At 33.9% G+C, this 23732-nt stretch overlaps 1 protein-coding gene across 2 annotated transcripts in view; it reads left to right on the top strand.

Annotated features, from left to right (window-relative positions):
• Positions 1-23732, top strand: part of LOC118187786 (fatty acid synthase-like) — a 171565-nt gene that overhangs the window by 74355 nt on the left and 73478 nt on the right. For both annotated transcript variants that reach the window (XM_085814529.1, XM_085814530.1), the window contains 4 exons: positions 545-774; positions 9233-9537; positions 15948-16303; positions 22298-22537. In XM_085814529.1, coding sequence (XP_085670655.1) covers positions 545-774; positions 9233-9537; positions 15948-16303; positions 22298-22537 — 1131 coding nt within the window. The remainder of the gene's footprint in view (positions 1-544; positions 775-9232; positions 9538-15947; positions 16304-22297; positions 22538-23732) is intronic.

Raw genomic sequence — 23732 nt, 5'->3', positions numbered from 1 at the left:
CGAGCATGAAAATACAGCTGTTAGTTCTTAAAAGGTACGTCGACGTAACTTATTAGTTTTATACAAAATATATAAATTTTTCATTAAAACGTTATAAATATATAAATTTTCCAGTTCATGAAACGTTATAACTTAACGTAAATGAGAAAAATTGTTTTACTTTCCATGATTCTGTCTTACCATTAATTGACGTTAACTAGCAAATGTAACAATATTTTTTCTATTGATTTATAAGTTTGTAATATTATCTGAAAACAATGACAACAGTCTTTGTTCACCCGTCAATGCATCTGTAGAATGCTGTCTTATTTCAAAAGTCATTAAAGTGTATCATCTCATTTTAGAAGTCATTAAATCAGCAATACTTAAATAGCATGTCAAAAAATGAAATATTCAATCGAATTTCTTTCTAGTTCTCAGTAATATTTCATATACTGTTTGGTAATTACGTAACATAAAGAAAGACATGTAGCTCTATATTCGAAAGTTTCTAGTCAAAACGGTTTTATTTTAAAAGTTTAAATGCCCGTCATATTTCTTCCAGGTTTAACATGGGACAAGGCAGTAAATAAGTGTCCAGAAAATGTGTATCCTGCATGTGATAATGCTTCAGATTCTGTCACTATTTCTGGATTGAAAGAACCCGTGGAGAAGTTTGTTGAGCAGTTGAAAAGCGAAAACATTTTCGCTCGTGTCGTCGATGCCTATGGCTATGCTTTCCATTGCAAATTGGTGTGTCCAGCAAAGACAATTTTATATGCTGCCTTGGAGAAAGTAAGCTCATTTTCAAAAATCTATACATTGTATTTTTCTCCCCTTCTTCTCTCTGTTAACAATTCATTCCATAACTGACGTACAATTTCACTGTCTGAAAAGTTTCATTTTACATATTTTCACTATCTTGAGCTTATTATGCGTTTAGAAATATTTAGAATTTATTTAGTTCCATAAAAGCAAATATTGCAGAGGATGTTTGCATATTTTTAGAACGATTTTAAAGAATAAATATATAATTTAAAAAAAGTAAATGTTTTGGAATAAAACTTTCTAGCAGCAACTTATTATTTGAAATGAGAAATATCATCTGCTATTTTTAAATTTATTTTACTTTCGAAATGTCCCGTGTAAGCAAACTGTGGATTTAAGGAATGCTCTTCGAAAGAGAAATATTATTATTACATAATTCAAAAGCGTTTTAAAATTCAAGAATTAACATTTCGAAGTGCAAAATAAGTAACATTATTAAACGGTAGGGAAAAAACCGTCAGTCGTCACTTCTACATGGGACTAGCCGAATAGCCGTAAAAGGAACATTATGTTTATAAGGTTAAATCGTTTTTAACAAGAGGATTCCTGCCGCCACAGAATTCTATCGTAAAGGCTTTAAATAAATATGTATCAAAAAAGCTAAATCAATAAATAAAAGAATATTTACAACTTAAAAAAGCTAGCAACCAGAATGTTCATCACCTTTTGCCGAAGAGTGTAGCTCAACATGGAACAGCTTGTTAGAACCTTGTAGGAAGACTGTTTAGCAGGAAATAACTGGAAACACATTGTGAGCTTGATGAAGCATAGATTTATCTAAACAATTACAACAACAACAACAAATCTGATGTGTGCACCACATGACTTCCTTGTACGGAATATTAAATTATACCCATTTTTTATTGCATTTCATTATTGGATTGAATTAATTGGTTTGAATTGATTGAATTATCTTATTGGATTGAATTAAATCTACTTCGTCGATAGCGCGTAAACCACAATAGAATAAATGCACTCTTTAAAATTCACTATATGTGTTTACCACAGCGACACTCTGGCGCTAGGTTCACTTAACAGCGTTATATTTCGTCCATATTATAACTCAGAATGCACAAAATTTATATCATTTGAAGAATTATCTAATCATTGCCACATGTTCTATTCAAATTGTATAATAGATCTAGAACGATGTATAAAAGAAATTAAGCAAACAAAACAAAAAAAGAAACAGTTTTTCATAGACGATTGAGTATTTCTCATTCAATTCGTAATTTACTAAGAATCAAATTTCATTTGTTCGTTTACGTTGCAGAGTATTTATGCTTATCAGGATATTATCTTATTATGTTTAGTCCAAATGGGGAGCCAGACCAGAAGTCCTATCGATCTGAAACGGCATTTTGCGTTGAATCATTAAAGCATTATATCATTTTTCAAACTGTGGCCACCACTCCCTGTATTATATGCCCTCAGGGTGCATGTGCAGATCCTGACCTATGGAATGCAACTTTTAATTCCATTCTCAAAGGACTGTGGCCAACCCACACAAAGGTGATTGCTTTTGCTGATGACGCGACATTTATCATCAAAGGCAAATCGAGAGACCAGCTGGAAAGTAACAGTAATGAGACCATAGCACAATTTGTACGGCTCTGTGAAGGCAAATAACTCACCATCTCGGAGCAAAAGTCAAAGTATTTGATCGTACACAAACCAGGTCAAACTCTTGCAAGAAATCCAGTTTTGAAACTAAAGGGCCATACAATCAAACGAACTCGGGAACTAAAACTGCTGGGGCTTATAATCGATGAAAAGCTCTCCTGGCTGCCTCATCTCAGAGCAGTCCGCGCGAGGACACACGCAATTGCAAATACCTTGAGGCTTCAATTCTCAGACTGGGCCTGAGACCACATATCCTAAAAATCCTCTATCAGTCCGTCGTGGAAAAAATGGCCCTCTATGGAGCGGCAATCTGGGCAACTCCAATGAACGAAAGGAAAAGGAAATTGCTCAGTAGTATACAACGCCCCTTGGCTTTGGCTATTACAAAAGGATACCGTACATCATCGACAGCGGCAGCCACAATACTGGTGGGACTTTTGCCATTACATATTAGAGCAGCACAAGAAGTAGCAGTAACGACTGTTCTCCAATTACATCTCTGCACTACTTTTGGACCGCTATGCTATGATCCAGAGGAGTATGAAACAAAACGTCTCATAAATGCAACCCATCCTTCACACCATGGAAAAGGGGTTGTAGCACACACCACCTCTCAGCACAGCCTCCATGAAAACATAAGGCCAGTAAATGTCATGCATTTGTCTAACTATGGAAAAGGAGTCTCGGCCCACACATCATGGAAAGATGACTCTGAGATAAAGGATCAATATTATGTTTATACGGATGGTTCCAAAGTTGACGGACAAGTAGGCTGTGGCCTTATAGTAACTAAGAACAAGGAAACGCTGATAACATGGAAAGGTCATTTGGGACAGAATAATTCAGTTTTCCAGCCTGAAGCAATTGCGATTCGCAAAGCTATCGAGTTAACAAGCCCCCCAATAGGATCCACTATTAATATTCTTACAGACAGCCTCTCGGTCATATATGTCTTACGAAATCCCAGACATCCTTCTTCTATCATAGCGGAGATTCAGAACACGCTGAAGGAGCGTTCGACGACAATGAATATCCTCATATCTTGGATAAAGGCACATGCCGGCATTCAAGGTAATGAGGAAGTCGACAGGCTAGCAAAAGAAGCAGCTCACAATATCGATGCACAATGCGTAATTACCAAACTCCTGTGGTCTCACCTTAAAAAAGCGACAAGGACAGCAGCTCAGCACCAGTGGCAATGGGAATGGGACTCTACCGAACAAAGCAGGAAGACCTATGAATATTACCATAAAGTTTCACTCGATCGTCTCGAGTCTTCCCCACAAATAACGAGATTTGTGACGGGGCACGGGCCTTTCCCCTCCTATTACTATGAGAGAGGAATTGCAAATATCGAAAGTTGTGTCTGTGGAGGCATTGGTAAACCAGACCATTACTTGACCCAATGCCCTCTAACCGCACAGTGGCATGTGTAGCTTCCGGAACAGGCAACTTCTCATAAGCATTATCTGATCAAACAGCCAGCATTTCGCATCAAAATATGCAAGATAATGCAGAAACTGGAGGAATTGGGAACAGATTTGTGCAGTGTGGAGTAGTTCCGTGTCAATCTCTCTTCTCTCTCTCTTCTATCTTTTTTTTATTATTATTATTTTTTAAATTTTTATTGTATATATTATGAAACATGTATGTATTACGGCCCACTGTATATATTATGAAACATGTATGTACTATGGCCAATGAAAATTATTATGAACTATGTATCTATTATGTAACAGGCTCTTATGAACTATGTATCTATTATGTAACAGGCTCTTATGAACTATGTATCTATTATGTAACAGGCTCTTATGAACTATGTATCTATTATATATTATGAACTATGTAAGCAAGTATGAACTATGTAAGCAACTATGTACTATGTAAGCATGTATATGTATGAACTATGTAAGCAAGTATTATGAAAGATCTATGCATTATGAACTACTTGTATATAAGCAAGTACAATGAACTATGTAACTATGTAAACATATATTATGAACTATGTAACTATAAGCATATGTTATGAACTATGTAAGCATGCATACAGGACCAATGTATGCCCTTATAACCCCCATGAGGTGTTGCCCCGGATAGTTGCGGAACCTGGACTAGACCCGAATAGTCTTAGTAAGCCGCACGGGTGTCCAGATTCTGCTCTCAACTCAACTCCCTCTATTATATTTAAAGAAATGAAGCAACGAAGAACTCGCATGAATGTACGTGTGTTTTCTGCTTTGTAAAAAAGGTCACAGTGCATAGATCCATTTAATTGTGAACAACGTAGTCTTCCACCCGAATATGAACATCTGCAAGCCCGAATTTGGAATTTGTTTTATTGCCTGTTTCATATTTTGTGAAACTATGACAAACTTTCGATTAACAAACTCAACGATTTCAAAGCGAGCAATGACAATACTGTACGGGAAAAAAAAATTATTTCCAGCGCGCGACACTGTCTGTCGAAAATTCTAAAGATATGCTGTTTTTAAATATTTTCAACCCTAAGGGTCATTAGCTCAAATGCTCTCGAAACGTGTATGTGTGGTGTAAATAGAAATAACGCCTCTTTGGGCATAATATAAAATCTGACAGCTTTCTTCTTTTTTTTTTTTTTTTAAATTTTAATTTCTTATCTTTATTCTCAACTCTACTTTTTTGGGGGCTAATCGAAGCTGTTAACCGAATTTCTTTGGTTAATGTATATACGATCAACGCTGTCATCGAAAAAGAAGAGCTTTTCACAGCTACCACTGACCTCCTTTCAAACCACTTTCGCCTAGCTTTATCTGGCTTTAGTCTTTGCTAGGTTTTTGCTAGCTGTGTTTGCTTGCATGACTGGAGAGTCAGTCGCCATGTGAATTTGCATAATTTAATTATTTCAGTTTTATACTAACTCTCCTTTTCTGTTAAATCTGCAAGAAGCAGTAATTTTGTTCTGTTAGTTACACAAGCTGTGCAAATTGTTAAGTTTCAATAACAAAGCTTATTTTAAACCTTCTTCTGAATTCGGAACTAATTACTCACTTGAAGATTAAGACTGCTTGATAAGTTATAAGGTATTTCTCCCGCCTTCTTAGCATGCCTTCGTAGTGCTCATTTTTCATCACTCCTCCTTTAAAAATAACCTAATGATTCTACAAAGTCACCTGATTGTCTACACGTAGCCAGATTTTAGCTCTGAAATACATAAGTTCAGTACAAAGTTAATCTCTTCAGTGAGCGTAGCATAATTTTCAGGAACCTGGTATTAAATAATCGACCGAAAGAATACTCGCATCATAATCGCATGTTGCTCTTTGCCTCGTATATGTAACATCGTTATCGAATGTTGCTTTTAACCCATTATAGCAAAGTACTCGTTGGTTATCTACCTAAGGACAGGAAAGATTTCTTAAAGCAATCTAACACGTTTCCATGCGGAAAAAAATCGCCTAAACCTCAGGCAGCTAGTCCACTCGACGGGAAGCGTCGTACCTATCGCCTATCTTGATCACTGAAGAATTAAGTCATTACGAACCATAATCTTTAATACTGTCATATATCCGTAATACTAATTATTAACAATTATATGAAATATTCAAGATAAAGAATCAAATTTACTTTTAAAAGATTTGAGTTTCTCTGATTGCAAAATATTTTCTTCTTACGCTGTATGCACAATCATACTGTTGTCACACAATCACAACAGTGCCGGACGTGAGAATTACTATACTGAAAAACACATTTAGCGAAGACGGATATCTTTTTTCGGATTATCTAGGGAAGCCTGGGAATGGCGTCGATTCAGCAGGGCCAAAAAAAAAAAAAAAAAAAAAAAAAAAAAAAAAAATTTCAGATATTCCGTCATGGAATTGGCTGGTAAAAGTGGATTTGGCAGTTGCTTTGGATTTCCGTTATTATCCGCTGCGTTACGTCAAACTGTATAAAAGGCGTTTTGGGGTAGCAAGAGGTTTTTATCTCTATGCAGGTGATTCAGCAATTATCTTAAGATGCAGATGTGATGATTTGTCGTTTAGCTGCCGGAATAGTTCCTAAATGCAGTTGCCAGTCCTCGGTCACCACTAGGGTGCTTGCGGTACACTGCATAATGGCGCGACTCCATGTGGTAGCTGGTGTTGATTGCGTTTATTAAGGTTGAGTATTAGTGCATAGAAAGAAAAAATACGTACAATATAAATCTGAGTTCTGTTACAATACATAACAACCATGAAGTGAGAGAGAAGTTCTATTACAGTACATAACAACCATGAAGGCATGGAAACGATTATTATAGGTTTTTATTCTCATAATGTGAGGATCTTCTTAGCGGTAACAATCTCTCTAGTCGAGAGTTTAAGAGCATTCTGGGCTCTTGTCTTGTCTAAAATAGTTCGAATGAAACTGAATTAGTCGCTCCCTCATGTTTTTTCGGTTATATTTTACGTCCTCTGCTTCGTTATAGTTGAAACGATATTAGAACAACAGGATCATTGGTCCATCAGCTTCTCTGAAATCGAGAGGATTTGGTGATAGACACATTGCAAATCGCTAAAATCCCTTGGCACTGACCATGAAGTTATGATGCTTGTAATGTCAAATGGAACCGTAACTGAACGAATTATTTCTTCTGGAATATGAGACCCTATCGTATCACACCTGGTAACAGCTCAAACACTGCGACCTATGAGAGACCGCAAGTATCAATCTCTTATTTTTGTGGGTCCGGCGCAGTCATCATCTTTTAGTGCGGGCGCCACTTATAGTCATTAGATTTATGGATGCAGGAGACAGGAAAAATGTGCAGTGTCCATCCCGGGAATCGAATACCGGACCTCCCGATTACATGTCGGACGTGCTTCCAGTTACACCATAAAGGCATGCGAAAAGGAGGGAGAAAATGCTTTGTGCACAATTTCTGCTTACGCTATTTCTGTCGTGAAAGTTTTACTTCGATAAAACTGTATGCACGTTTCACAGGGTACAACATTCTCGATATCATTCAGTATAGTTTGCAGAAATGCTTTAAATCTGCTGTATCACTCTGCGTTAATATGAAGTGGTAGGTTTAGAAAATCAATTACGTAATATAGCATGAGATAATAATTGTCATTCTTATGATACATATTTAACTTAATAAATGGTTTGAGTAAATTATTTTTTAAGTAAAATGTATTGTCAAAAAAGCTGTTAAAATATTAAGAAATTGTGCATCTATGTCTAATTCTTTTACAATTTAATAAAGCTAACAATATTTTTAAACTGTTTATATTTTATATTAGTAAGCATCCCCCCCGATTCTTTATCGAATCAAATAATGCTTCAAAGTAAAATCACCAGCCAAGTACCTGGGTTCTTTCCAACGTTCAATCCTTGTTTCAGACGCCAGTGACTGTCTCGATGACTATTCAATAATCTATCGCAGATTGTTTTTGATTACTCTCATTTCCGAAAACATTACTTATAAACGTAAACAATGATTAGCTAAGTGCGTTCACGCTATACAGACCTTTTTGTCTCCGCCCTTCTTTTTTCTTTGGCCTTTTTTTTTTCGCTTTTCTGAATCATATTAACCAACATTATAATGCTGGAAATAATGACTAAATTAATAATAACCAACGTAAACAATAATTAAAGTAGGCAACTCATGCCTTAAAGCTTATTCATTCTATAATATCTTAAAGCTAGCATCGAAACAGTTCACAGATTCGTAAATTTTGATCATAATAATGAGAGTTATAATATCCTATAAATGGAATCTTAAAATTCACAATTTTATACGTATAAAAATATCTTATTATCCAAAATAAAATTTTTTAAATTTAAGATTCCATCTCAAATTTTTACAAATCGTCACCATTCAGAGGTTCAAAATAAAGAATAATTAAATTTAGTATTTTTATATTTCCATTGTTCTCATAATGAGTTACTGTTTTTGTGGGTTACAGTTCGCATAAATATTGTGAATAAACATGCCAGAAGAGCAAAAATAATTAACCAAAAAGTAGTAAAATGAAAAAGATCTGAAAGGTTTCAAATTTTATATTATGCCCGAAGAACGGTTTTTTTTTTTTTTTTTTTTTTTTTCTCCATTTACACATACTTGCACGTTAAGAGAGCACTTAAGTTAAAAAGATTTAAAAACAGCATATCTTTAGAATTTTCAGTAGACAATCTCCCGCGCTGGATATAAAAATATTTTATTGCACACAGTGTGTTGTCACTGCTCGCTTTGAAATCGTTAATCAGAAATTCGTTAAAATTTTAAAAATATGAAATAGCTAATAAAGCAAATTAAAATCCGAGCTTTCAGATGCCCATATTCGGATGGAGGACTATATTATTCAAAGTTTGATAGCTCTAGGTACCGCTGTTGAGAAATATACATACATTCATACAGATTCTTCATTATTTCATTTATTTACATATAATATAGGGCGATAATGTTTGGTGGCAACAATTTGAAAAGTGAAACAGCCGTTTATAGTGAGTGATACGACGCAAAATTCCGTTTCATAGCCATTCTGGGCTAACACCCCTTTGGACTAAAATTTTGGAAACAATTTTTACAACTTTAAAGTAGTAACAATTTTTTATGCGAATATATCCGGATCAAATCCAGGTATCGTCCTCATCCATATGCTTTCATTAATTCACATCCGTAATGTAAATTATGTAGCAAATATTAAAAAGTATGGCAACTCTAACATTGTAAACGTGATCAGTTGATTGCTTCGACGCCATAGACATATTTTTCTCTTCCCCTTTTCTAACATAAGATTATTCTAAGCACCAAACTTAAACAATTCTATTATATTTACAGCTTATTCCTGATCCGAAACCCCGAACAGAGCGGTGGATTAGTTCTAGTTTTTCAGAAGAAGAGTGGGACTTACCAGAATGCAAGATGGCGGGTCCGGAATATTTTATTCATAACCTCACTTCCAGTGTGCGTTTCAAAGATGCATTAAGCAAGATACCTTCCGATGCCATCACTATCGAAATCGGACCACATTTCTTACTTCAAGCTATACTGAAAAGGGCTATTGGCTCTAATGCTGCTTATATCGGTTTGATGAAACGAAAAGAAGAAAACAACCTGAACTTTCTCTTAGAATCACTGGGAAAGTATGTGACTGAAATTATTACTTTTTATGCTGTTATTTTTTATTTATATGTGTGAGAATGCCTTATAAAGAAATATCATCTTGAATTATATAGAATATGATATATTTATTAAATATTTTAAATTGTTTTTAGCCGCAGCAAAATATGCAATAAATACTGCGTTTACTCGAAAATAAGATACTTTCGAATGTAATATCTTCCCTATATTTTAGGATAAATTTTGAAACACTTTTTTTCAATGGTGGACTTTAATAGCAGTTTATAGGCGTGGGCCACCACTAAGGCCGGAAGCGTTGTTCTCTTTATTTTGGAGGTACCTAATAAGTTGCAGCACAGACGGTATAGTGGTTAGGGGAGCCACTACGGTACCAAAGAGCGTGGGTTCGAATTCCGGAGAAGACCCTGATGTTTGTAAATGTATAGTGTCTTTGCGTCACGGGGACACTCTAAATACAGGCGAGTCGAAAGTCCTCTCATGTGGATAGGTGGGAGAGAGACCCTCCGAGGTGCTATCACTCAAAAATTGGTGTAGAAATACTCCAAATTCCTTGAGGCTCTGGCAACCATTCTTCCAAGAAATTCATGGTCAAGACAACAGCAACCTAATAAGTGGGCCGCCATAGCCTCCTATGAAGGAATGGACAAATTACATCCATGCCTTCTCCGGGATTCGAACCCGAGCCCTCCGGTACGGCAGTCAGAATGATTAGCCACATTTCCGTCTAAGTGGCCAATCTTCTCTACATATAATAAAAGAAAGAGTCTGTCTGTGTGTGTGTCTTTCGTTCGCGCTGCGCGTAAGCTAATAGACTCACGGGTACGAAATTTGGTACATAGGTGCGTCTAAACAAGAGCCAGTGCACCTCGTAGCGTTTTTTTCGAAATTCGAATGAGAATTTTTTTTATTTTATGTTTTGTGATAAAATCGCGTCATTTTGAGACATAATGGGCTATAGGAAAGCAAGATTTTACTCTACACACTCCATTTTCACATCGTCATGAAATGTAAGCACTTAGCTATTTTACGAACTTAAAATAAATTTCGTGTTTCAATCATGGACCTTATAAGAAATAGACTAACCCAAACGGGTTTTCTCCCTCGTCTGAGGCGTTGCCAGCTGTCACCTTGATCACATCCGGAGGAGTAGGGACGACATGCAGAAATTTAACATTGGTTGCCTATTGCAGCGTGTATAATTGTCAAGAAAAAGCTGTCTGTAGCGCCCCATTTCCCAAATTAGAATTTCTACATATTTTTAATTTTGAAATTGAGATTGATTTTTAAAAATTTAGCATATTTATCAAGCATAATGAACGTTCCAAATAATTATAAAGCAATTGCCTGCTTTCAGGACTGGATATTTTTTTAGTTTTTCCTACGCTGTAAGGAAATTTATAACTACTTCTTTTAGAAAATAATATTTTAAATCTGAACTAATAGAAAATTTCAAACAAGCAATTTTCTCTTGCAATTTTTATGCTTTTTATTGGTGTAAATAAGTAAAAAATACTAAAATATTTAAAAATGAATTTTTGAAACTTTTGTTTAAAATTCTAAATTGTGCTGCTTTTTTAAAATTATAGATGAGTATTATAGCACATTTTTATAAAGGAATTTTAATTCAACTATATTTCATAATACATCATAGTGATAAACACCTTTTACGCCTTAAAAATTTTTATACATTTAATTATAATATTAAAATTGGAAATAATTAATTTTGCTTGCATTTTATAGTGATTTAATTTTTTTTTTTAGTTCAGCGTAAGACTTTTTTTATTTACTGTTAATTTAATTTATTATCCCAAAGGGGCGGTAGCCTAGAAAGGCTGTTAATTTCGAAGCGGCATTTTGCGCTGTTTTACTATAAATGTCCGTGCCTCCTTGCAAATTGTTGTTACCAAATATTATCTTCCTGTATTATATGTAAAGAAATTAAATAATGAAGAATCTGCATGAATACATGTCTGTTTCTCGCACTGTGACAAAAGCGACAGTATCTAGAGCCATCAAATTTTGAATAATGTAATCCTCCACCCCAACATGGGCATCTGGACGGCCGAATTTCGAATTTATTTTAAGCGATTTCAAATTTTGTAGAACTTTAACGAATTTTTGATTAACAAACTCAACGAGTTCTGAGCGAGCACTGTACGGAAAATAACAGTTTTATCTCCAGTGCGGAAATTCTAAAGATATGCTGTTTTCAAATGTATGTGGTTTACGGGCGAAGAACATGATATTCAATAAATATAGGTAACACACAAAACATTAAAAAAAGAGTGCTTCTAGATTTTATTTTATCTTTCCTTTTCCTTCATTACGCTCAGAAAATGTTATGCTCCGAATTTTATGAATTATTAAAATAACTAATCCACTTTAATGTTAATAATTTAATGATCATATAATCAAATAAACATGATCGCTTTGTAATGTTATTATAGGTTGGAAAATCACCGCCTGAAAATGTTCTTTAAATTAAAAAAAAATTATCAGATCTTGTTTAATTTTACCTTATTTATTTCAAAGCATCAATTTTATTTAATTTTACTTTATTTTTACGCAAAATTAAGTTCATAAATTTTGTGCTTAGAGATTTTACCGTTTGTACAAGAATTACGCGTGAAAAAAAATGCGCGAACTGCAGCAAAAAGTGCTTTAATGAGATATATTAAATCCTATTTGGAAAAAACTGTGGCTTTCATAATCTCATCACTTTATAACGTGACATTTAATAATTAAAAAGAGTTATGTGATACAAACGCCATAGGTTTCAGTGTTAAAGTAAACCAGATCGACTCTTTCTTGCCGACATGTCGGTGACGCGCGCCCCGCCCACTGGGTTAGTCTATCTTTTATAAGGTCCATGGTTTCAATAAATCGATTAAATACGAATTTATTTAACAAAGTGAGCTTAACACCTTTTCAACGGAATTTTTTCTAAAAACGTTTATGTTTAAAAATGTACAGTTTATTATTCTTTGATTTTTGGACACATTAAACTTTCATCCTTGCGACTGTTTTTACAAAAAGAATTCGGAAAAAATGATAATATTTTGTATTTAAAAAAAAATTTAAATGAAGCTTCCGAGTACACTTCTCACATCTTTAAAAATGTGATTTTGGCAACAATTTTCCTTTCTTATCGTTGTTGTTAGATTTGTGATGAAATCGGATCATTTTGAATAGTTTCATTCTTTTAGAAATATGGGTTTGGCAAAAATTTTTCATCGTATTTTTTATGTCACTGTTTTTAAGAGATTGGCATATTTCATTGTCATTTATATATATATATATATATATATATATATACATATAATACATTTTTATTGATTTTTCTTGATAAAGTTGTTCCGCAGAGTAAAATTCTGCGCGGAATTTTATGTTGAGTTGCTTTCATGTTATTTTCTGCTTATTTCACTGTTTGTAAGATATTGAAAAGTTTTGCATGATTTTTTTTCTTCAACGGAAAGTTGGTTAATTTCTTATTAGGATAATTAATATTTGTATTAAGGGACATAGCTTATTTCAAGGAAACAAAGTTCTTAACCTCCTTTATACCATTTGAGTTCTTAAGATTTTGCAAAGGGAAGTTGGTTAATTTATTTATTAATATAATTAATATTTGTATTAAGGGATATTGCTTATTTCATTGTAATTTTGTTATATATAATAACTTTTTTTATGAAGTTGTTCTGCAGAGTAAAATTCTACGCAGTTTTTAAATTTAACGTTTGGTGTTCCCTTCAGTCATTTTTCTGGTACATTTAAAAGCCAGACGAAGGCTGGCAGCGAAGCTGCTAGTTTTGAAACAAAAAACTTATATTTGACGATAGCAGCAATGATTTTAATTAGAATGAAAGGTAAGGTATTGAATCAAATGCAATATTTTACTATTATTATATGTAGTAAAAGTTATCGATACACTGTTGCCTATTTGTCTTCAGGCGCGCCGACGACCAGTATAATGGATGCAGATCTAAATGAAACTATTTCAGCCAGATTCGGCTATAACAATTATTGATAGTTATGCAATTTATATATACGTTATCTATGTTGTTTATTTAGTATTTAAGCGACATAATTTGTGATAATTAAATTCCTTCAACTGACACTGAGATTTCATTTATAAAAATATCCTTTTACAAAAGCTTACCAAAAATGTAGCAAAATTTTCGAGTGGTAAATAGAATAGTACAAATACACTTTTCAATGTAATTTAATTTTTAAACATTTACTAAACATTTAAAGTATCCTACTATGTCCGGCATCCAAATGTTGGAAAGTAATACAAATAAATCTATTATCGGTGTTTTATAGCATTGTACAACTTAAAAGTGATAAAAACAGGTGATAAACGCATTACCAAATTATAATTTTTTTCTTACATTTTGAGTTAAGAATATGTTATATTTCACGATTATTAAATATGTTCCCACAAAAATACTTATGAATATTTTTCATTTATATTTGTCACTTATATTAAGATATAAGGAATTAAATGGACTAAAATCGAAGTGATAAAATAAATGTCCATGAAATATAACTATTTGAGTATGCGAAACTAGTTATTTTTCGAGAAATGTCTCTTTTTTATTCACAAAATTGTCTGAAAAAATTTTAGATACGTAGATAAAACTAAACTTTTAGTCCATTTAATTCATAATATTTCATAGAATATTTGTGCAAAGTTTCATAAAGTTATTATAGTAATATTTAAGTTCGTATGTTTTAAGTTCATTAAGTTTTTTTCGCAACCGAAAGTTGAAAAAAATCAAGTTTTTCGAAAAACAGGTTTAATGTAATGCAAACACAAGTAAAGGAAAAGAAAATGCTGCCAAGTATGATAATTAAATTTCAGAACTAATCTTGTGTCCGAGCACGCAATAACAAATAGAAAGTTTTAAAAAATCATCTTTTCAACATCACCACAATTTTTTCAAATGAAATAAATCTCATTTTAAAGTTTGAGTTGTCTGTGTACCTTTAGACATTAGCTTCCAGATTCTTAAACATAAACTTCCGGCTCAGGGCGCAGAACAAGAACAGCCATAATTCTGCTTCTAACGACCGAAGAGACAAAACAAAAGTAGTTTGTGGAAGCTTTAAAATAAAATAATAACAAGTTTTTTTAAAAATACCGTCAAAATTGACGATTAGAAAACGTAGTCGGATATCTTTTAAGGTCTACTTCCTTCAAAGCAAATGTTCACGTTTTAATTTTTAAGTAATGAATTATAAAGAAGAGGAATACTTTTATAATCTAATATTTGATAATATAATAGAATCCATATATATATAAATGAAATACCACTGACTCATCACGAGATCTCTGAAACTATACATCCGATCGACTTAAAATTTTGTTCACTTTGTAGACGCGCACTAAGAACGGATTTTACGTAAATCCTGTCAAAATGGATTTTTGTTATACAGCAGAAGTTTCTCCTACATTTGGTTTTCAAATCCAAGTTTAGAACTTTCTTTTATTGTTGCCAAAACTAGATATGAAATACAATGTTGCCGATGAATGCATTTTCCTTTAAAATTTTTTAATTTTACATTTCTAAATAACTTGCATCTATCCAGTGAATACAAACAACATTTAAATGATAAAATTACTAATAACATTTATATTTAACTGTTATCATAAGTTTCATGAAAATAAATATTATTATTAAGAGAAATAAAATTATTGTAACGAAAATTAAAAGTGCTTTTGTTGTTTATAGAAATCGCAATACATAAAAAAATCAAGGACAAATAATTATAATTGATTAAAAATTTGATAACAAAGACAATAATTTTTTTCCATGAAACTTATGACAACAGTTAAATATGTATAAATCTTAGTTTTATAGGTTGGCAATTTTTCGTGGTGTAGGCCTACTGAGGATCACATCACGTTAAAATATTGGGGACGGATTCCAATACACAGTACCTGATGGGTGTTGTGGAAATCTGTGTATGACAGATTCACTGACTGGCACTATATTTCCCGACTTTAAATTCAAAAAATTTACATTAATTATCAATTCAAAATTAGACATTTCGTCCATATAAGGAGTTTAGGTTTCCTTTCAAATAGATAGTATGCCCAGCAAAGCTGGCGTGTATCAGTTAATAAATAAATAAAACGGCTGAGAAACAAAGCATTTTATTGGGTTATTTTGATGTCAGTGTGGGTCTTTTGTGTCTTCCTCAGCATTACAGAAAAAACTTCGTTAGAACAAAAGACAAGCAGAAAAATTAAACAGGTTCTATATTCCAATTATGAAAATATTAAATTTCTCGACAACTGATCCCTTTAAAGTAAAACGTTTTGTAAAAATGTTTTATAGAAGCTTAATATTTTATTTTAAATGTTTCTTCGCAAGACTACAGCCATTTGTAATTTTTTATGCTGCAGATTATATCTAGAAGGTCTAGATCCCAAAATCGAGAGACTTTATCCCCCTGTGAAATTTCCTGTGCCGAGATGTACTCCAATGCTTTCAGATTTAATCAAGTGGAACCATTCTCATTCTTTCTCTGTACCGAAGTGGGCGCCTTCATCTACAACTTTTATTCATGGATTTGATTTACAGAATGCAGATAGCTATCTGATGGATCACAAGCTGGATGGAAGATCTTTGTTTCCGGCTACGGGTTACATATACTTGGCCTGGAAAGCTTTAGCTGAGAAGCATAAAAAATCAATAGACGAGATCCCAGTCGTAATTGAAAATTTTAAAATTAGAAGAGCCACAGTTTTGAATCCATCAAGTAAGTATATTCAACCTTCTACTTTTTGATTATCTGACATTCATTCGCGTCATATCTAACATTAAACTACTGACATTGATCCAGTCTTACCGAATTAAACTACATCACTCGAAAATGTAGAATTCATACGTTTCATAAGTTTCAAGTGAATCTTTTTATTAAAATATTCAGCGTAGTTTTGACTAGTCAAATTTCAATCAAGATAATAGATACGAATGTTAAGCATAGCTCATAACACGGTTTGAGAAAGCATGATAGGTAAGCGTCCAGTTATTCAATACAATAACGAACATAAACTAACCAAATGCAAATATCACCCACAACATATTTGATATGAATTTTAGAGGAACCCACATATTGTATTTTAAAAAGAATGATACACTGCGAAAAACATGGGACAGTTCTATAGTATGTCTGTCATAAGAAAAGCTCTCGCCAGGTAGTCTGCAGTTGTCTGTTGCCGTAGAAAGGAGCCTTGACTTATTTTCCGTAGAGGTGCCTTGAAAATTTACTTTTCAGTTTGTCATCTTGGCGCATTTAAAGAAAAACTAGCAACCCTTGGTTCGGCCCTATTTGAAATAGCCCCTGTTGCTATAGCGACCGCCACCCGCGAGACACTGGCAGGAGATTCTCGTAGACAGACAGTATATCGCCCGTTCTATTGGGTCGATTGACGAAATTCAAATTGCGTTTTCCATATCTCGAAAGCGCGACTTCGGATATATATTTGATTTATATACAACTTTGTTCTAACATAGGAATTTTGACATAAAATTGGACTTTTTTTTTCTGAAATAACATACCAATTGTGTGTGTGTGCAGTGTACGTGAAATTTGTACTTATTTCCCTTCTAAGAACTTCACTTTATCTTCCTCAAATCTACTTACTTACATTTTTTAATTACTTTTTCTTGCCCTTTATAAGAAAATACATAAGAACACAAAAAATATCAAGTGTTTTCTGAAATTTACTAAATAAATTAATTAATTCCTAGATAAAGAATACCTAATCCAAAGTATTAAAATACCTCTTCTTGTATGAAACAAAAAATATTAAAATGTGATACAAAAATTTAATTTGTGACTTTCTGATGTAACTGGAAAGCAGGTCCGGCTAGCACTCGGGAGTTCTGGGAATGGAATACTTCAAAGCGACTGCACATGTTCACGTCTCCTGCTAGTTTAGGGCATAGTCCAGCCCTCCTAACGCGCGAAACTCGTCTTATGACTCCATGGAAGTAGGAAAAGAAAGAGTGGACAGCTGGGCACTAAGAGTGAAGCACTGCTCCGAATCTTCGGTCTCCAAATGGGGTGTTTTTAGTTTACATTCAGAAACTCCCTTGACAGCGCTTCGACAGTATTTTGACACACGACGGTTCCATACAAATCGAAAAACGGGACATTTCCGCATAGAAACATTCATTGTCTGATGGATAATAGCAATTTGTACAGTTTAGTGATATTTAAGCTAAAATCACATCTTAGTTATTTTTCGATAACTAACAACAGCAATTTTGATTATGAATTTGTTTTATAAAATTCTAAGCTGTTGATGATGATGATGATGATGATGTCGGGTCTATGACAAAGTGCAACTATATAGCTCCGAAGTTGTCAAAGACAGCTTTTGAGACATCGGCAGCTCTGTTAGTATAAAGTACTAGGTCCACTGTGTCTTCAATGCCGATGTTAAACAGTCTGGCCTGGATTGCTGGGCAGCTGAAGATGTCATGGCGAGACAGTGGTATGTCATCTGGGCAATGAGGACAAATGTTGGTGTAACTACGCTGTCTGTCTGCAGAAATCCTCATCCCTTTTAAGTGATTTGTCCTAAGTCTGGTTATGATAGTCGATATGGCTCTGTCACAGTTCAATTCCGGGATGGAGTTTCCTTTAACTTGACCGATTAATCTTTAAGACACAATAACACGCCGAATAAATACTAATTCAGAAGTCAAACAACAAAAATCAGCGTTATATTTACAAAATTTTCACAGGACTAGTTTCGATGGTTTTACCGAACCATCATCTTCAGCTGCAAAACCGCAAATGAACAAGATAGGAAATAATGATTAGATAAGATAAGAAAGCCTGGACAAGAATAAGCAAGTGGCCCCATCTGTTGGCGAAACCAGAACTAAAACATAATTTCTCTAAAAGCCGAAGGCAAATTTGGATTGGAATTAGGATCGTTAACTAGAACAGAAAGATTTTTATGAATGTGAAATGCCTCTAGAAAATCCAGTTCTCCAATGGAAGATGTTTTTTGAATAATTTTGGCAGCAGAAAAATTGAAAGTGTGATTTTCGGACCAACAATGTTGAGCAACAGAAGACTTCTGTGTTTCCTTTTTTCTAACATATGCCTCATGTTCTTTGACGCGAAATTTTAAGGCTCTCTTAGTTTGGCCAATGTAAATTAAACCACACTGGCAAGGAATCCTATAAATACCCCAGGAATTCATATCCGGAATGGGGTCCTTGAGTATAGAAGTTGGAATTTTATTGATGGGAGAATAAACAACCCGAAAGTTAAATTTCTGCAAAATATGTGCAACTTTATAGCTAATTCATGGAAAGAAGGGAATGACAACAGAATTTTTATAATCTCCTAAAGTAAGAGTGTGGCTTTTAGTGTGTTGAGATGAAAATTTTTTAACTGCTTGATTAATAATGTTGGGTGAAAAGCCCCTGTCAATAGCTATTGCTTTTAAATAATTTAGTTCTTCATCAAGGGCTAGTTTGGAGGAGCAAACTTGAAGAGCACGGAAAACATAGGAATAAAATGAAGCTAACTTTTGTTTAGTCGGATGACATGATTTAAAGTGTGGTGGAAGGCAAACCGATGAAGGTTTAGTAACTTTTGTAGAAAAAAAAATATATGCATTTATATGTATATTTTCGACGTAATTACAAAATATTTACATCCGATCGTGTCGAAACCCATTGAACTCAATGGTAAATGACCCAATGTTTTGGTCACCAAAGAAGGGAACGCCAGTGCTTCAAAGCAGTGTATGGGGGAAACCGGTTAGGGCCACTCCATCTTACGTCCTACCTCCATGTATGACTCAAAGAGCTGAGATCAGATCACACCACAAATGGCAGCTTTCAGAGACCCGGCTGCGTTGAAAAAACTAACATAAATGCGTATAAGTAACATAACGCTCCCGAGAAGCCAGGCTCCAACACAGAGTAACGTAAAATGACCAATGGGTATCTGTTATCATGCCAGCAACTGTACCTGATTTGTCAAAGTAATCTGAGATTTCCTTTTTTTTCTGTGAAATCTGCTGATGGTCCTAGATTCTTTCTGGGTAGCAGTCATGATTAGAAAGGATTTTATTTACTGCATTATTACCTAATTTGGCTTTAATTATTACTTTACGAAATGATCCAGGATAACTACTTGACTTTAGAACTCCCAAAGAGCGTTTTTGGTTAATCTGCAATATTGATAGTGGATATCTTGAAAGTGGGTATCAATGTGTATTAGCCTATTTTTAAATTTCTTAAATATTTCAGTGTATGCATTATCTCAACAAATCTTTATTTTGAAAGTGTCTTTAGTTGAATCTTAAAAATGTATGTATAGTAATCTACATTACATTGCACTGTCATACATTTATCTTTCACGCGATATGTTAGAGGAAGCCCACTTGAGGCGTATTCGAAAGGTCCGGAGTTCGAACCCCGGCGACGCCAAAGCTACCCCCGTTCTCTTCTAAAACATGCCAGACCAAGGTGCTGGCCAATAATTGACCTTTCCGTGGCCTCCAAAACCGCTAAGGGTTCATAACTTTTATACCTCCGTGGTCGAGACTGCTTAGGTACAGATCCTAGCCAGTGGCTTTGCAGATTTCTCTACGTCGACCCCCGGGGAACGCGAGACTAGGTACTAAAAAATTTTACAATCCTTTTTCAGATGGTACCTCGTGGTCACTGAAGGTAGTCTTCTTAGAAAAGGAGAGGTAGAATTCTGTACTGGTGTTTATTTACGTGGGCTGAAATGCTGGTCACTTGGAAATATGGGCAGTTTTCTGAACTTCAGTAGTTGTATGTTGGCTTCAAAAAGACTATTTTATTTCGACAAGCATCATTACTCTTCAGACTTCTCATCTAACAACAATTGCACATGTCGATACTCTTTTTAATTTCTCCAAACTGCATTTGGAAATAGGCCGGAAGTAGACTATACAAGACTATTATATTTGGAATCATTCTCCAAAATTACGCAATTAATAATAATGGTCGTTCCGAAAGTTCAACTCTTCAGTTTGTACTCGAAAATATATTTCAAAATAATCAGCCGCGTTTAAAGTTGTACATATGTTTATTTATTATAAATAGCCTGCCACTGATTTCGACCCAGTGAATTCAACTTGAGTCAATAGGAAATCTCTGTATATTGGAAAGAGATATATAAATTTCAGATTTGCTAGTCTATCGTCTGGATGCTGCTCCAAAGTAAATGTTGTCTTGAAAGATATCTGTATTAACAACATGTATATATTTTCACGTCCAATAACTGCTATTAGGTGATGAACTGAACCATACCCTGATTAGGGTCTTGAGGTAGTTTTTTGTACTTTACTCTGAAGTAACGTAGTTCTTAAAAATTCACATTTTTAAGACTTCGTTTCAAATTCTATAAATTTGTTAGATAATTTAGCGATAAATTTTTGTTTCCAGACGTTATCAAAAATAGCCTTTTAACAGATGAAAAAAACTTTAATAGTCCTTGCTCTGTTTGTTGTTTTTTTGTTCTTAATTGGTCTTTTGTGTTGATAGAAGAATAAACTTGATCTATGGAGATGTGTTTTTCTTTTAAACCTAAACAAATTTGGAAGTAGGTGCTTAGTATGTAGATGAAAAGACAGTCTTCCAGGAATGAATTTTCAAGAAGGTTTTACTAGGCATGCAAGTACTTTCCTGATGTTACTTCGAGAATAAGGTTCTCTACTTGATATCTGTTTTGTGCACTTAGTATTGATACGTAAGCTGTGAAGATAAAAAAGCTCTTATCTCCACGACGTAAGCTGATAATACGTTAGAATTGCATATTGTGCTGAAAATTATATACATCTAAATTACGCCTCTTAAACTAGTGAGAATGTCCATTATGTATTTTTAAATGCATTCGAAATGCTGAACATTCCTAAGGTCCACCAAGGAAAGAATTTCAGTGCTAATAAGGATTCTGTATTCGTAGAATGTAAAAAAAAATTAAATGTAAAAGAGGGTTATTTTAATATCACACCGCAGAACAAAAGGCATATAGAATTGATCACGTGATGTCCTTTTCTTGTGTAGACGTGTGATTTATTCTGTAACTTGTACTTTTTATTCGTTTTTAAATCACCATTTTATTAGCTTCTATTTCCAATTTTTTTCCACAGCTGGGTATTTCGCGCATAAATATATTCATTACGAAACGCTTAACTAAAACTCACCATATCTGATTTTTTTTCCCACGAAAGAGAGAGTTAAAGTACAGCCACTGGAAATCGGTGAGTCGTTATATAAGGCCAACAAAGTTTAAGATATTCTTCAAACTGTGCAGTAAAATGCTTATCATTGTAACATATGCTTGTTCCTTAATAATGCTTAATTGTTTCTTAGAATCCAAAGTATTTTTAATAAAACATGCCTTTTGGAAATATATTATAAAAATAGAGGATGCAAACAAAACTATGTTCAGATGATTATAGGCCACTTGAGGTCTGAAATCTTTTTAGTAAGTGTACTTTGTTTTATTTTATATTCAACAATAAGCTGTTACGAAGAGTAAAATTAAATTATTATAGCTTAAAAGTTTCCAAACTACAATATCTTTTATATCCTCTTACTTTAGATAAAGTGTTAACTTCAGAAAAGCGGACACTCTTCAAAGTGTTAATGTTTTACTTGATTAAAGGAGTGCTTCAATTTTCGCTAGTTTGAATTTTAATCAAATAACAGAACACTTTTTGAATTGATTTTACTTTTATTTCAGAGATTATGAAATTCGAAATTAACTTGCTGGATATAAGCGGTAATTTCGAAATCATGGAAGGCCAATCTCTTGTTGCTTTCGGTAAGGTATATGTTCCTCCAAATCCAGAAATAATTGATGTTTCACCGGATCTTGGAGAGACATCTCGTCTTCCAGGAGAACAAGTATACAACGAGCTCAAACTCCGTGGATACGAATACGGCCCTGAATTCAGAGGAGTTATGGAAATGAATATTGACGGTAATATTTCGTATATCCCATTATTTTCTTGTGTATGTTTGACTTTATCAAGTAAATTAAAGTAAAATTAATTAGCTCTTTGATAATTTAAGATGTAAATTCACGTTTTTAATTTAAAATAAATAACATTCTTAAAGTGTCGATTTTGCTATTCATTCGATTTCATTCGAGATTCGAGGGCTGTTTAACTATAAGACTTTCTAATGGACTGGTTGGCGTGAATTTATGTTATAACTGGGATCATAATTTTGACCCACAGTATAAATTGCTATTGCTATGAGACTTAAGCATTGGTTAAATTCTTAACTTCTATCCAAATTATTCAAATTTACAACATTTTTTGTTTTCGCAATCATATTCAAATATTCAATACTACGCATTAAGCCTTCTTTAAACATAAGTAAAAACTGCATAGAGATATGCAGCACTAAACTGATCCCATTAGAAGAAAAGTATTTACTTAGTGCCATTACCATTTACAAGTTCTCTATTTTACGAACATTTTTAGCAATTCATTACGAGCTCATAAATAGGAGAGTCCACCGCAGGTATTTTAACAAAGAAAATGAAGGAACCTTCCAACCCCAAAGCAGTGGTCAGTAAACCTCCCTTCATCCACAGATAAATTATTTAAAAAGATCATAAGAAGGAAAAACATCACATTCAAAATACTGGCGTCATTAGCCCGAAACTTTCTTCCAAGAAAATCTACCGAATCAGCTTCTCAAAGAAACTATAAGGCTCACCAGCGGCCGAGCGGTAAAGTCGCTGAACACTGGTAGTTCGGTCCGAGGTTCGAATCCCGCGAACGGGCTGGCTGCATGGGTGTTTTCGTGGTTTTCCCCATGTGTAACGTGTATACGAGCCAGTTTCTCTTAGAAAGTCCTCCACGAAAGGCATCCCTCCCCTTTGGCAGATAGCCCTAGTGTGCTTTGCCGTAATTAAATACACCACACCACACCAAAGAAACTATAAAAGAAAAATAAAAAAAAAATTTCTAAAACATTTCATAATTTAAAACTAAAAAATTTCATACTCAAATGTAGTCTTTTATTGGGATGACATCCGACATAAGATCTTTTTATAGCCCAAACATAACTCATCCGGTTCGAGTATTTTTATTGAATCTTTGAAAGAAATACATTTATGTAAGTCATTTTATTACATTCCTTGGGACATGTTACATTTTTATTGA

Source organism: Stegodyphus dumicola, chromosome 4 (assembly GCF_044657685.1).
Source record: "Stegodyphus dumicola isolate Sdum_Otavi_A_Nest chromosome 4, ASM4465768v1".
In the NCBI taxonomy this organism is placed as follows: domain Eukaryota; kingdom Metazoa; phylum Arthropoda; class Arachnida; order Araneae; family Eresidae; genus Stegodyphus; species Stegodyphus dumicola.
Note: the sequence above shows the minus strand (reverse complement) of the source record. Positions and strands in the feature narration are given on the sequence as shown.